General features: G+C 35.2%; 7 protein-coding genes and 1 non-coding gene across 8 annotated transcripts; 3 read left to right on the top strand and 5 right to left on the bottom strand. All coding sequences in view use genetic code 12, as the record gives it.

Annotated features, from left to right (window-relative positions):
• Positions 1-86: 86 nt before the first annotated feature.
• Positions 87-1367, top strand: DEHA2B08514g (DEHA2B08514p; the record flags this gene model as incomplete). Its single annotated transcript, XM_457326.1, has 1 exon — positions 87-1367. The coding sequence occupies one exon, from the start codon at positions 87-89 to the stop codon at positions 1365-1367; it is 1281 nt and encodes a 426-aa protein (XP_457326.2).
• A 68-nt stretch (positions 1368-1435) lies between these two features.
• On the bottom strand, positions 1436-2896 carry DEHA2B08492g (DEHA2B08492p; the record flags this gene model as incomplete). The annotated part of the gene is made up of 1 exon (XM_457325.1): positions 1436-2896. One exon carries the CDS (start codon positions 2894-2896, stop codon positions 1436-1438), a length of 1461 nt encoding a protein of 486 aa, XP_457325.2.
• Positions 2897-3185: 289 nt separating this feature from the next.
• DEHA2B08470r lies at positions 3186-3257 on the bottom strand. Its single transcript has one exon. It is a non-coding gene; the product is annotated as a tRNA-Gln (tRNA).
• Positions 3258-3889: 632 nt separating this feature from the next.
• DEHA2B08448g (DEHA2B08448p) lies at positions 3890-6595 on the bottom strand (the record flags this gene model as incomplete). Its single annotated transcript, XM_457324.1, has 1 exon — positions 3890-6595. One exon carries the CDS (start codon positions 6593-6595, stop codon positions 3890-3892), a length of 2706 nt encoding a protein of 901 aa, XP_457324.2.
• A 128-nt stretch (positions 6596-6723) lies between these two features.
• Positions 6724-8244, top strand: DEHA2B08426g (DEHA2B08426p; the record flags this gene model as incomplete). Its single annotated transcript, XM_457323.1, has 1 exon — positions 6724-8244. The coding sequence occupies one exon, from the start codon at positions 6724-6726 to the stop codon at positions 8242-8244; it is 1521 nt and encodes a 506-aa protein (XP_457323.2).
• A 399-nt stretch (positions 8245-8643) lies between these two features.
• DEHA2B08404g (DEHA2B08404p) lies at positions 8644-9144 on the bottom strand (the record flags this gene model as incomplete). The annotated part of the gene is made up of 1 exon (XM_457322.1): positions 8644-9144. The coding sequence occupies one exon, from the start codon at positions 9142-9144 to the stop codon at positions 8644-8646; it is 501 nt and encodes a 166-aa protein (XP_457322.1).
• Positions 9145-10015: 871 nt separating this feature from the next.
• On the top strand, positions 10016-11485 carry DEHA2B08382g (DEHA2B08382p; the record flags this gene model as incomplete). The annotated part of the gene is made up of 1 exon (XM_457321.1): positions 10016-11485. One exon carries the CDS (start codon positions 10016-10018, stop codon positions 11483-11485), a length of 1470 nt encoding a protein of 489 aa, XP_457321.2.
• Positions 11486-11649: 164 nt separating this feature from the next.
• On the bottom strand, positions 11650-13482 carry DEHA2B08360g (DEHA2B08360p; the record flags this gene model as incomplete). The annotated part of the gene is made up of 1 exon (XM_002770057.1): positions 11650-13482. One exon carries the CDS (start codon positions 13480-13482, stop codon positions 11650-11652), a length of 1833 nt encoding a protein of 610 aa, XP_002770103.1.

Here is a 13482-nt window from a genome sequence, read left to right as displayed (position 1 = left end):
TTGTATTTTTGGTTGCGAAATTCACAAATCCATTTTATATTATAATTATAGATAAAAATATATAGAGATATCCAAATTATGTTAAAATGGAACAGACAAATATGAAAGTTAGTTCTCAAGTGCTTAACATGAACCAAATATCGCTGCTTGTATCTAAACAATTAAAAGTTGCAGATAAAAAATTTAAAACCTCGACCAAGGAACACTTTGATTGGAGCAACATTAAAAGGACTCCTCAATTATTGAGGCGAAAGGCTAATTTAGAGTCATATACAGTCGATGAAGGTTTTGACGAGTTGGAGAGTAATCTATTATATATTGAGAAAAAATTGAATTGTTTAATCAAATACACTTCGGGGTATTGCTCTGGTATTCTCAAGGTTTTAACGCACTCAAAAAATATAGGGCTCTTCCTCCAGCAACTATTTGATCCATACAATACTTTGCCGGATTCAATAAAGACAAAGCTTGAAGCGAATAGAAACTTTGATTCTCAAAACGAAAGCATATTTCTGTCAGCATCAAGGCAGTGTATATTTCGAGAAGAGTACGAAATATGGTCAAATTGTGCATCTTACGTGGAATGCACTAAAACCATCGAACCATCCATTAAGAATGAAATTGAAATACTTGGAGCTATGGTAGAAGTGAGAGTTTCTGAAATGCTCAGTCTAATAAGCTTTATAAAGAAACATATTAGAAATCGTAACTACGCATTAATGGATTATGATAAAACATACAACGCCCATGAGAGTTTGGCGTTGAGGCATAAGACTGATGAATTATCAATTAAGCAATCTCAACAAATGCATAATTTAGAAAGAAAGTTAGAAGGTAATAAGGTGATTTATACTGATCTTAATGGTTTACTAAAAAAAGAATTGCCATTTTTCTTCAAATTGGTGGATTCAATTTTGCAGCCGATCCAACTTCGGACTTACTACGTCCAGCTTTTAGTATCATATCAAATAAATATTAATTTGCTATCAATTCAAGATATATTTCATATTGATTTGGAAGAATTAAAAAGAGATACTAATGGTATTATCGAACAATTCAATTCAAAGAATAAAGTTGCAAGCGACTTACTAAATCTGTTATCCATTATCAATTTTCGTGAAAATTTCTTCGGTGAACTTACAGGGTCACCACCCCTCTTCAAGCCCGAAAGAACATTAATCAACAACTACGATCTGGATTATAAATACTGTCAAGCAATATTTTCGTTTAGAGGTCAACAAGAAGGCGACCTCTCGTTTAAGGCGGGTGCAATCATTAAAATATTTGATAAATCAGGTGGCTGGTGGAGAGGTAGTATTGATGATGAAGTCGGTTTGTTCCCAGGAAACTATGTTAAAATGCTATGATATATTCATCACCTATGCAACATCTAAGAACCTCTATAGATATATATAAATATAATAAATTATCAGGTTTATAATTCATCCTTGTTCGTACTAATGAGTACCCTTAATTCCCATTTCTTTACACATTTCCCACTGCAAAATTCTCTCTTAATTGGAACATTCTTATTTTGAAGAATGTCCCACCATTCAAAAGCTTCGGCAAATGGCTCTACTATTATGAAATCACATTCGCTGCACCTTTCTTCGTATTTTCCCTTTGAGATGGCCTTCGCAATCAAACCATGGTGAATTTTAGGAGTGAACCTTTTCCAACTCTTAGTCTCTTGGTAAGAAACATCATATTTAGCAATTATGTTCAAACAGTGCGTCTTTAACGAAGGAATGACTTTTTTCAGATTACCGAAGTATCTAACCCGAGACACATACTTAAGTAATTTAATGGAATTGAGGGTGGAAGTAGTTATTGGAATGGCATCCTCCGGAATTTTCACAAAAGGATTGGGTCCTGCTCTAAACGTTTGCAAGTTATATAAACCTAATATTTGTGGAGGCAAATGTTCTAGTCTATTTGTGCCTAACGACAAATCTGTTAGATGCTGTAAGTTGCCAATAAGAGGGGGAAGCGTCTGTAATTTATTTCGACGTAATCCCAAGACATTCAATTTTGTAAATGTGAATACCGAAGGCGTTAAGTATCTTAGGTTGTTGTTAGTAAGGTATAATTGGTACGAAGTTTGCGTGGTTGGTTCAGGATTAAATATCACTAGATTGTCAAAATCTTTAATTTCGTCAGGGATATCCTGCAAGCCCATACCTTCTAAGTTTATTGTGGTTTCAATGTTTTCAAATGCATCTATAACTATATCTCTAGCTTTATTATGAATTTTTTTCTGCATTTGTAAATACTCGTCCGAATCTTGCAAAAAATCTCTATCTGTCGACGGACATTGGTTAGATTTGTTTGTGAATCTATTAAACCTATCTATGCCAAAATCTGCTTCGGAGCTTAAAGAGTGTTGCTCTTTGGGCGTTACAAAATGCTTCTTTCCTGGTATGTCGTTCATATAATCGTGTGCTGTGTTATTTTCGCTAGGGAATATATGTGTGGGTGAGTCCGGTACTTCATAATTTGCCGTAGTATTCGTTGATAAGTCAAATTCTGAAGCCATATGATGGTCCAAAAGTGGACTACTCGGTGGTATAGCTTTCCGGAACTTGTTTTGATATCCATTTTCCTCTTCTGGTTCGTCGTCAACAAACGTAGGCTCACTTTCAAATTCTTCATATTCTGTATCTCGTCTCTTAACATCAATTTTTTCATTAAAACTTGTACCCATTTTACGTTTCAAGCTTGGGACCTCCGATAAGATTGGTCCCTTCCTTCTGACGTCAGTTGTTCTTGTATGGTACATGCTACTAGCATTTTCATCAATTATAAGTCTATTCCGGGGTGCGGTATTTAAAGGAACCTCGTCCGTTATCGATGAAGTACTAAACGCAAAGGGTAGTAAAGGGTTCTGCTTATCCATATTGATATGCGTTGCTCATACAATTACAATACGTAGAGAACAGAATGTAAATTGAATGTTACGGATTTTTTAACATAATTATAAGCATTATATTTTGCATTTCCATAATCCGCGATTCGGGCAATACGCGCAATTCTTTTTGCAAGAAATCAAGAAATAACTACACCGATACGAAAAGTCTGGCTGAACTTAACGCTTGAAAACATTCGATTCACAGAATACTAAATCAAAGATTGAAAGATTGTACTAACTGATAAAAAAAAAAATACTAAAACACTACAAAAAAAAAAGGTCGTACCCGGATTCGAACCGGGGTTGTCCGGATCAAAACCGAAAGTGATAACCACTACACTATACAACCGAATAGTTGAAATTTTAAGAGAACAAAAGTATACAGATATGGACTATATATTTGTCATGTTGCAAAAGTTGGTGTATAAATAGAGGTGATTATTCCCTAAGTCTGGATAGACGAAAGGAGGAAGGAAATGAGGAACTATTTATAGGTAGCTAAAGTTAGTTAGTTAGTTAAGCTAAGAATAAGAAGATAGGTTCTATTTCGTCTATAGAACATCTATATAATATACAAAGATAAATAATTACTACAATAGTACCCGGTTTCCTTACAAATTGTTTAAGAGACGGAAGTATCTATAGACGTTAAAGGTTATGTGTCTCACAGGTGCTATTGCAAACTAAGAGAATTAGGACCTAAATAGAGAGTAATTAGTCAGTTGTCGATCTATAAGCTAAGATAATAATGGAATCTATACACTGAGTCTCGAGAAATAGGATCTAATATGCTTTCAAGATAGTGAGTTTTCGAAAAGTGATAGAAAAGCTAAATAAACTTGCAAAACTATACAACATAAGTCTAGTTTCGTTGTAAATATTAGCAAATATTGCAGTAAGTTTATGATAATGGTATGAGATATATACTAGAATAGGGAGTAACAAATAGTTGTACTATAGAATCTATAACGTATATTAGAACTATTTAAACTTACTAGGTCCTTTCTTAGTGGCCAAGATGTCCAAATCCTTATTGCTATAGTAATGTGGAGCTAATTCGTTCAACCACTTTTCATCTATTAACATGCAATTTCTCATGAATTCCTTACTAGTGAGCACTAATTCATGGTATAATATAAGCTTTGGTGGAGGTTTTACCGGATACAAAACGGATGAAGGGTGTATAAATACAGCTTGGTTCTTCTTTAATGATCTGTAAGAGTCACCCATCTTCGATAATCGTGCTATGTTGGGAAAAAAGCCTGCAGTTATGGACTTTTGTATCATTAGGTTTTTGTTCACTTTATCATCTTCGACCACAGGAATTCCTGTTTTTTTGCATAATCTCTCTAATTGCTGTCTAACCTCTTTTGATCGCTTAAGGGTTTTATACTGAATGAAGTTATCCTGACACCACTGATTCGAATATCCAGTATCCTGCCATTGGTCCCAAAGATTTAGCAAAGTTAAGTGGTCTCCCTCCTCAACTTGAAACGATTCTTTTTTCTTATCAGCTTGTTCTCGCTTATCCTTTGGCCTATAGAATAGACTAGCACTTTCACTCAACATAGAAATGACTGTCAATATTTCATTCGTTACGCCATAAGTAGAGCTGGATATTAAACATTTTGCAAACATTGGATCAATCGGAAATTCAGCCATTTTTCTTCCAGTCTTAGTTAATTCACCCTTGGAATTCAATGCACCCAACGCATAAAGTAATTCTAGCGATTTGATTAACGTGTCAGAGCTGGGAGGGTCAATAAACTCAAAATTAATCAAATCAGTAATACCTAATGATAATAATAGAAGCACAATGTGTACTAGATTGACTCTCAAAATCTCGGGAGTAGGATTAGCTTGTATTTCATTGTAGAACGACCATTTCGTATATAGACGGAAACATTTACCAGGGCCGACTCTACCAGCCCTACCAGCTCTTTGGTTTGCAGAAGCACGGGAACAAGGAACAACAACCAAGCTTTCCATACCAGTCACAGGGTTAAAGACATTTTCTTTAACATAACCTGGATCGATAACATAAGATATTCCTTCGATAGTAATAGATGTTTCAGCAATATTCGTCGCTAGAACGATTTTCCTGGAATTAGGTGGGGTCGGCTCGAATATATTCTTTTGTAGGTCTGTTGGAAGACTAGCATAAACTGGGCATATTATAAGAGGCTTTATCAGAGACCCTAGTTTGTGACATGCTTCTTCTAAGCTTTCTTGCATAGTTTCAATTTCATCTTGTCCAGTTAGGAAAACCAAGATATCACCAGGTAACTCCTGAGTTGTGTGGATCTGGAAAATCGTTGTGAGGGCAGCTTGTATGTAATTTGCTTCTGGATTCTTCGTATAATGGATGTCAACGGGGAATCTTCTACCAGGAATATTGAAAATGGGTGCATCATTAAAATAATTAGAAAATTTCTCTGCATTCATGGTTGCTGACGCAATGATTAATTTCAAGTCTTTTCTAATTTGAATGATGTCTTTCAAAAGACTGAGAATTATTTCAGTAGATACCGTTCTTTCATGAGCTTCATCAATCATTAACGCTCCATAGGAAGATAATTCAGGGTCAGTCAAAAACTCCCTCAATAACATACCATCGGTTAAATATTTAATAATAGTCTTATCACTAGATTTGTCTTCGAAACGAATACTGTAACCAACTTCTTCTCCTAAGGTGACGCCCATTTCATCAGCAATTCTATTAGCAACAGAAGTCGCTGCAACTCTACGAGGTTGAGTACAACCAATTTTTAGAATTTTTCCATTATTACTCTTTGAATATCCTGCTTCATGCAAATATTGTGGAAGCTGTGTAGTCTTACCAGAACCAGTTTCACCGACAACAATCAAAACTTGGTATTTTGACATTGCATCTAAGAACTGTTCTCTGTATTTATACACAGGCAAAGATTTTCTAACTTCATCCATTGAAGCTTTTTGTTTCGAGATTTGAGTATTATTCTCTGGTTTATCTCCTTCTAGTGGCAGGTCTTGATCAAACGAAACAAATTGGGATTCGTCAAAAACAAATTCATAGTTATCTTGATTAGGGAGATTGATTTCATCAGTAGAAACAACATTTGCAATTTGTGCCTTTTTCAATTGATCTAGCTCCCACTGATTTTCATACCTGTTACGTTTGGTTGTTTCCGCTTTTTCCATTTTGTCATCATAATTATCTTTTGCATTCAATGCATTTAACTTCCGTTTCTTATCTAATTTACCTTTGGTATTGATATAATCATCGGGCAACTGATACTCATCATTTCTTCCAATAGACTGAAAAGATTCATCAGTTTCGGTTATCAATTTGTATATTTTTTGTTTATATTCAAAATCTTCTTGTTCATGCCTAGTTAACGCTCTTTCTTTGACAATGGATTCATACTTTTCTATATCTAACGATAGATCACGTAATTTCGAAGCTTGTCTTTTTTTTAGATAATTCTGACGTGATAAATCCCGTAAGTCCTCATAGTTTTCTGTTTGTTCGTTAGCTGTCAGCGTTTGGAGTATTCCTGGGGAAGGCATCGCAGAATCGCCTGCATCAGTGTTAACTTTTAATTCAGCAGTATCAGACTCCAATTCATTTTCCGATTCGGAAACCCATTGGTCTTCATCAGTTCTTTTTCTTCGTCCACCTTTTCCTTCCTTGATTCTGTCTGACATAATTTACTACTATCAAATGGTAAACAAAAATAAGCTCATCGAAAATTGTCGTTTTAAATCGAGCAGTTTCAAAAAAATGAAATTTCAAATTGTTTCCTTAGGAGAGTGTATTTCCCAACGTTTTTAGCATGCCAAACGAAACAACCAAGGCAAGAAGGTCATCAAGAATATCACCATATCATGAAGACTCATCGTCTTTTTTTAACATTGCTTCTGTATTAGATAAACAAAAAGATACCCAACAGATAAATACAGATCTGGAAAAATGTTCATATATTCCACCCTGGACGGAGCCATATATTATTGGTATAGCTGGTAATTCAGGATCCGGGAAGACTTCTTTATCTCAAAAGATTATACAAGAAATCAATCAACCTTGGACAGTCTTATTATCATTTGATAATTTTTATAATCCGTTGAGTCAAGAAGAAAGACAGAAAGCATTTAGTAATGAATTTGATTTTGATACACCAGATTCACTTGATTTAGATCTATTATATAATGTGGTGAAATCTTTGAAAAGTGGTGAAAAGACTGAAATTCCAATCTATTCATTTACTAAGCATGATAGAACAGACAAAACGACTACAATATACGGAGCTAATGTTATTGTAATAGAGGGAATTTATGCTTTGTATGATCAAAGACTACTCGACTTAATGGATATTAAGATCTATGTCGATACAGATCTTGATATTTGTCTTGCCAGACGATTAACAAGAGATATTTTATATAGAGGAAGAGACTTATCTGGTGCTATGAAGCAGTGGGAAACATTTGTGAAGCCAAATGCAGTAAGGTATGTTAATCCTACCATGGATAATGCGAATTTAGTTATTCCTAGAGGTTTGGACAATTCTATTGCAATCAACTTAATGATCAAACACATTCAAAAGCAATTAGCGTTAAAATCATCATTACATTTACAAAGTTTGAAGAGTTTGGGTGTGAATGAATTTAATATTGGAAATTATGGAAACCTTAATTTGTTACCGAATAATAACCATACAAGAGGGATCAATTCCGCCTTATTCAATATGTCCACTGAGAGATCAGATTTTATATTTTATTTTGATAGAATTGCAATTTTAATTATAGAGAATGCTATTGAAACATTTGAAAATTACAGGTCGAAGATAGTAAATACCGCAGGCAATTACCAGTATCAAGGATTGGACCACGTTGATGAAATTTTTGCAATTAATATTATTAGATCTGGGGATTGTTTTATGAATTCTATTAAGAAAACATTTCCTGAGATATCTATTGGTAAATTATTGATCCAATCTGCAGCATTGACAGGAGAACCTCAGTTACATTTCGAGACCTTACCACCAAATTTGGACAAGATCGAACATAAGACGATATTGTTATTTGACGCACAAATTATAAGTGGAGCAGCAGCGATAATGGCAATTCAAGTATTACTTGATCATAAGGTAAGGATGGAAGATATAGTATTTTGCACGTATTTGTCAACAGAAATTGGATTGAGGAGAATTTTAAACGTGTTTCCTAGGGTTAGGATTGTGATTGGGAAATTAAGTACTATTGATGACAGTACTAAATCGTATAACCCAGAAAATTTCAAAGACACCGATTGGTGTTTCAGAAATAGATTCATTGATTCTCTCTACTTTGGTACATAAAGCAGTTTACATGTAAATTGGAAATAGAAGGCATAATATTTATTAAATTTGAAACTATTCAACTTGTAAAATTGCTATCTCCAGATAGCATGCACCAATACAGTAGGAATTCTGTTAGTCACAAAAATCATCGTATTGAATAAGAAACAATAAGAATAAAAAAAATTGGATGTGTTGCAACATTTTTCTGGCTTATACTAATTAGGGGCGACCTGGGATGCCATCGACGAAGATTCTGTTTACAAAGGTGCCGCAGACAATGCCACGGGCGATCGTTATTCGTTATAAATTCATCTTTATCTCACTGCAGTTCGTTATAATTATTGTCGTAATAGATTGATCGTTATTTCATAATAAATACGATTAAGAAGACCCTGCGGCATATGATACTAAATATGTCTAATGTTCAGTCTCAATTGAGTTATCAATGGATCTGGGATTCTGGAACTTAAGGGCCACAGAATTGCGTCTGCAATGCTTTTTGGGAAAAGCAGCACTTGCGTTCTGGAATCTTCCCTCGCTAATAGAGCTTGGTGGGCACGTCGCTGGTTCTGAAGAATATGCCTTTCCATAGCTGGCATGCTGCTGCGTAATGCCTGGTAATTCGTTGTCGAATGTATTCAAGTCGCAAATGGAAAACCTGCGCCTTGGAACCATTGCAAACACCTTGTCTTCGTCACTTTGTAGTCTGCAAGTCTGCTCAATCATGCCATTGATGACCGGCGCCGACCTCGACTTCTTCAATTGCATGTTTTTGCGCACTCCGTCCTCTTTCAAACACGGATTCGAGTTTTCATAGTTAGCATAACTCTTATCGATCAAAAAAGCCGTGATAGGCTTGTTTGCATCGCCATTTCCTGATATGTGTTCCAAAGCTAATGAAAACCGTCTAGAGCCCATTCTTGCATAATTGTGCTCTACAATGCCTTTTTTTGGTTGTATGTCTATGATAGGGGATCCTAATAATGAGATGAGGTATTAAATGCCAACGTCTCTAGCAACAATTCAATTGCTGCAACCTGATCTGCTAATTGGAGTAATTATCCTGCTGTATTGCTATTAGTCAATTAATCACTTACTATAACTTCCTATTTTACCATATATATCCCCTTATATCCAATATTAGGCTTGATACAATCTGGATCAACTACGCACACTAATGGTATAGTGATAAACTTTTGCGACAGCAATATCATAAATATCATTTGCTTACATAACAATAAGACATTCCATCATCTATCTCTCCACCTCAGCATACTCCATTTATTTCGTCTAACAAGATTGTTCCATACAATGCCGTGCTCCTGGACCGTTAGCGAAGGGAACCGTAACGCCCACATAGAGTGTAGTCAAGACAAAGTTTCAATCAAATTTCGCACCCAGTTTTATTCTAGTACAAGTAGAGGACTTTTGGATATCTGGTCCATTATAAATGAGTCACACTACCATAAACTTCATTTTCATTTTATTCAATAGTGTATTGTTTCGATTGAGCTCTTTTGATGCTAGATGTAGAACTGAGCGTGTTTTGCCATATACGGTGTAAGGCAAAATGTAAAAGAAGAAGACCAACGGGTATTTAACTCCGTTTGGCCGTGGATTTTATTCGGCTACATTGTTAAGTTCGATCTGGTGAAAATCGCAGATAACCGGGGTAAAAGGTATATAATTAACTGAAAAGTAACGAAAGTATTTATATTATTACATTACACTGTGAGATAATATTAGGGTGCCATTGAGAAGAGAAGACAAAATAAAGAATTCAATTGGCATGTTTAAAAGGTTTGTATCATTTAAGGCAGCTGGTAAGTTGAAGCTAGCAGATTTGAACAAGCTGACAATAAATGCAAAATATGCTGTCAGAGGAAAGATTCCTATTAGAGCCGACGAGCTCAAAGAACAGTTGAACGACACGAACAATGAGTTGCCGTTTAAGGAGATTATTTATGCTAATATTGGTAATCCACAACAATTGGACCAGGCTCCATTGACATGGTACAGACAGGTGTTATCAGTTTTGCAAAACCCTAAGTTATTGAATTCCCAGATTGATTATCCGAAGGACGTGATTGATAGAGCTAAGATTTTATTGGAGAATGTGGGATCGGTGGGTGCCTATTCCCATTCACAGGGGACTCCACATGTCAGAAAATCAGTTGCAGATTTCATCACAAGAAGAGATGGATTCCCTAGTAACTCATCGGACATCTTTTTGACCAGTGGTGCTTCCGCCGCCGTGTCTTATTTATTGCAGGTTTTATCGAGTAGTGATCGCTCAGGGTTTTTGATTCCCATCCCCCAGTATCCGTTATACACTGCTACTATTGCCTTGAATGATGCCGTTCCAATTGGATACTATTTGAACGAAGAAAACAATTGGTCTACCAACCCTACTCAAATTAGAGAGTTGATCAAAGAAAACAACGAGAAGGGTATTCAAATCAAAGCGTTGGTTGTTATTAACCCGGGTAATCCTACTGGCTCTATCTTGTCGTATGATAATATAGTTGAGATCATTAATATTGCTGCTGAACATGGAATTGCTATTATTGCAGATGAAGTATACCAGGAAAATGTATTTGAAGGAGAGTTTGTTTCGGTGAAGAAGGTTTTATCGAAGTTGAATAGGCTTGATCCTCAAGCCTACAATAATGTGCAATTGGCTTCATTACATTCTACATCGAAGGGGGTGAGTGGCGAATGTGGACAAAGAGGCGGATATATGGAGTTAGTTGGATTTTCAAAGGAAGTGAGAGATATAATTTTTAAATTGGCCTCAATTAACTTATGCTCTGTTGTTTCTGGACAAACCTTAATGGAGCTAATGATTAATCCCCCAACTCCAGAATCCCCATCGTATGAGTTATACAAATCTGAAACTTCCAAGATCCACAAATCTTTACAGTCAAGAGCCGACTTGTTATATAAATCTTTCATTGAAATGGAAGGTATAACTTGTAATAAACCTATGGGTGCCATGTATCTATTCCCTAAGTTGAATTTTACCCCAAATTCATATTCAAAATTATTTGAGGCTTCTGAAAACATTGGTGCTACAATAGATGAAGTATATTGTATTGAATTATTAGAAAACACTGGTATTTGTTGTATCCCTGGTTCAGGATTTGGTCAAGTACCAGATACGTACCATTTAAGGACTACATTCTTACCGCCAGGGTCGAAATGGATTGATAGATGGGTTGAATTTCATAATGATTTTATAGCGAAGTACAAAAACTGAAAGGAATTCGATATTTCTTTTTAAATCTATAGAAGCTTGTATAAGTATAATATATAGTGGTAGAATATATACCACAAATCCAAAAAATACACCGACGTCGATTATGCATTCTGCATTTCATATTTTAATGTTCTAGCAAGGATGGATAACAATATTTAAATAAATTATTGTGACTTTTTGAGATTCAATTCAACTTGGTCCATTTCAAAATCACCTATGATACAACTTAATGCAATAATTAACCAAGCAGGTAACCATCCCAATATTATTATAAACCAAGTCCAGCATTGTAATTCATTCCACGAAGTTAATAAGCCCCTCATTAATACTGTAGGACCTTGATCTTCATGAATAAAAACGTTACCAATCAAATAAATGATGAAAATTGGACTTGACATAACTAGACATGCAGTAACTTTAATCTTTGATAAATACTTACTGTTATTAGCTTTACCTAATGACTTAAGGTTTGCATTCGTAATGATTGGCTGAATAAACGTAAGTGGTAATGCAAAAAAACCAATCGATAAGGCTAATGCAAAATGAACAATTAACAAAGTAGTAATCAACAATGCTATCCAAAACAATGACATTGAAATTAACATATAGGTCAACTCTTTACTTAATTTATATTTCTTCAAACTTGGAATGTTGAAATTGGGTGAAATTGAGATTGCAACACTATTATATATAAGGCCATATAGGACAATATTCACTCCTAATTTCTCTTCATTGGCCGATAATTTAACCAAATATGGCAATAATATTGAAATAGTAAAACATACACTTTCCACACTGGTGAAAAATATCAATAATTTATTAAATGTCCCCAAAAATAAACTCATTTGAAGACCACTGTTCAATAAACATCCAAATGAACTAATAGCAAACGCAACTGCAATCAAAATAGCCGATGGCAAGTACGTCCCGATTGATACAAAATGATTAGGTGCCAACATTAAATAGAAAAAGAATGATTGATGAAATTTCTCCAATAAATTGTTTACTGATCTAAAAGTTGAATCAACTATTCTTCCGAATTGGGTAACGTCAGCAGGACCAGAAGTACCTCTTGCCTTAACTGTAAATGCTTGGATCAGCCAGCCAGAAAAAGCTTCACATCCAGGTGTGTTCCTATTTAACCCTGCTAAAGCCAAGTTCAAAATACCTCTGAACAAAACACGCAATCTGGAGAAATAGGTATTCGTCAGCAATTGGTTTGCTGGCGTCGATTGAATAGAACATTGAAGGTTTTCATGATGTCCTACAGTATTTGCAGTATTCAATAAATCTAAGTTAGGCAATTGGCCGTTTAAACCTTCGTAATTAATCTCATAATAGTCAAAATAATCAGCTACTCCTTCATATTCCATTATTATAGCAGCCTCAATAGATCCAGCAGTCCTATCTAAAGAAGTATGATATGCTTCAACCCATGATCTCAAAGACGCGTGTCCATCTTCTGGAAATACTAGGATGATATTCTTTGACCATATTGACATTTTATTAAAATATCTCAATAATGCAACACTGATTGCCACACCACCTTCGTTATATTGGCCAGTTGATGTCGTCCATGGAACCGCCAATACCATAGATTCAGTATCATCACCTCTAGGTGCATGCATTATACCATATAATGTGTTGGTACCTTTTGGATTAGTATGGTATGATGTCTTCAAACCAATGTCTGTCAACCATGACTCCACTATGGCATTTCTTTCATCGATTGGCTTATGTTCAAAATCATGAACATCTCCTCTATAGCCTCTAACTATATTCCATTCACTTTCTCTAAAATATGAAGTAACCTGTCCTGGCATTAATGCATTTTCAGAGATGTACGTGTTTCTGTAAAACCCTTCATAAGGCAAGACAAACAACCATGCAATACTCGAAAGAGCAAGTAAAAATGAAATTACGGGAATTAACTTGACAATCTTAGGCACAAGCCCAGACTTGTGAAGCTTTCTTAATATGGTTTCAGCCAATGCCAT

The sequence above is a fragment of the Debaryomyces hansenii genome (genome assembly GCF_000006445.2).
Source record: "Debaryomyces hansenii CBS767 chromosome B complete sequence".
Taxonomy (NCBI): Eukaryota; Fungi; Ascomycota; class Pichiomycetes; order Serinales; family Debaryomycetaceae; genus Debaryomyces; species Debaryomyces hansenii.
The sequence above is the reverse complement of the archived record's forward strand: the minus strand, read 5'-3'. Positions and strand labels throughout refer to the sequence as shown.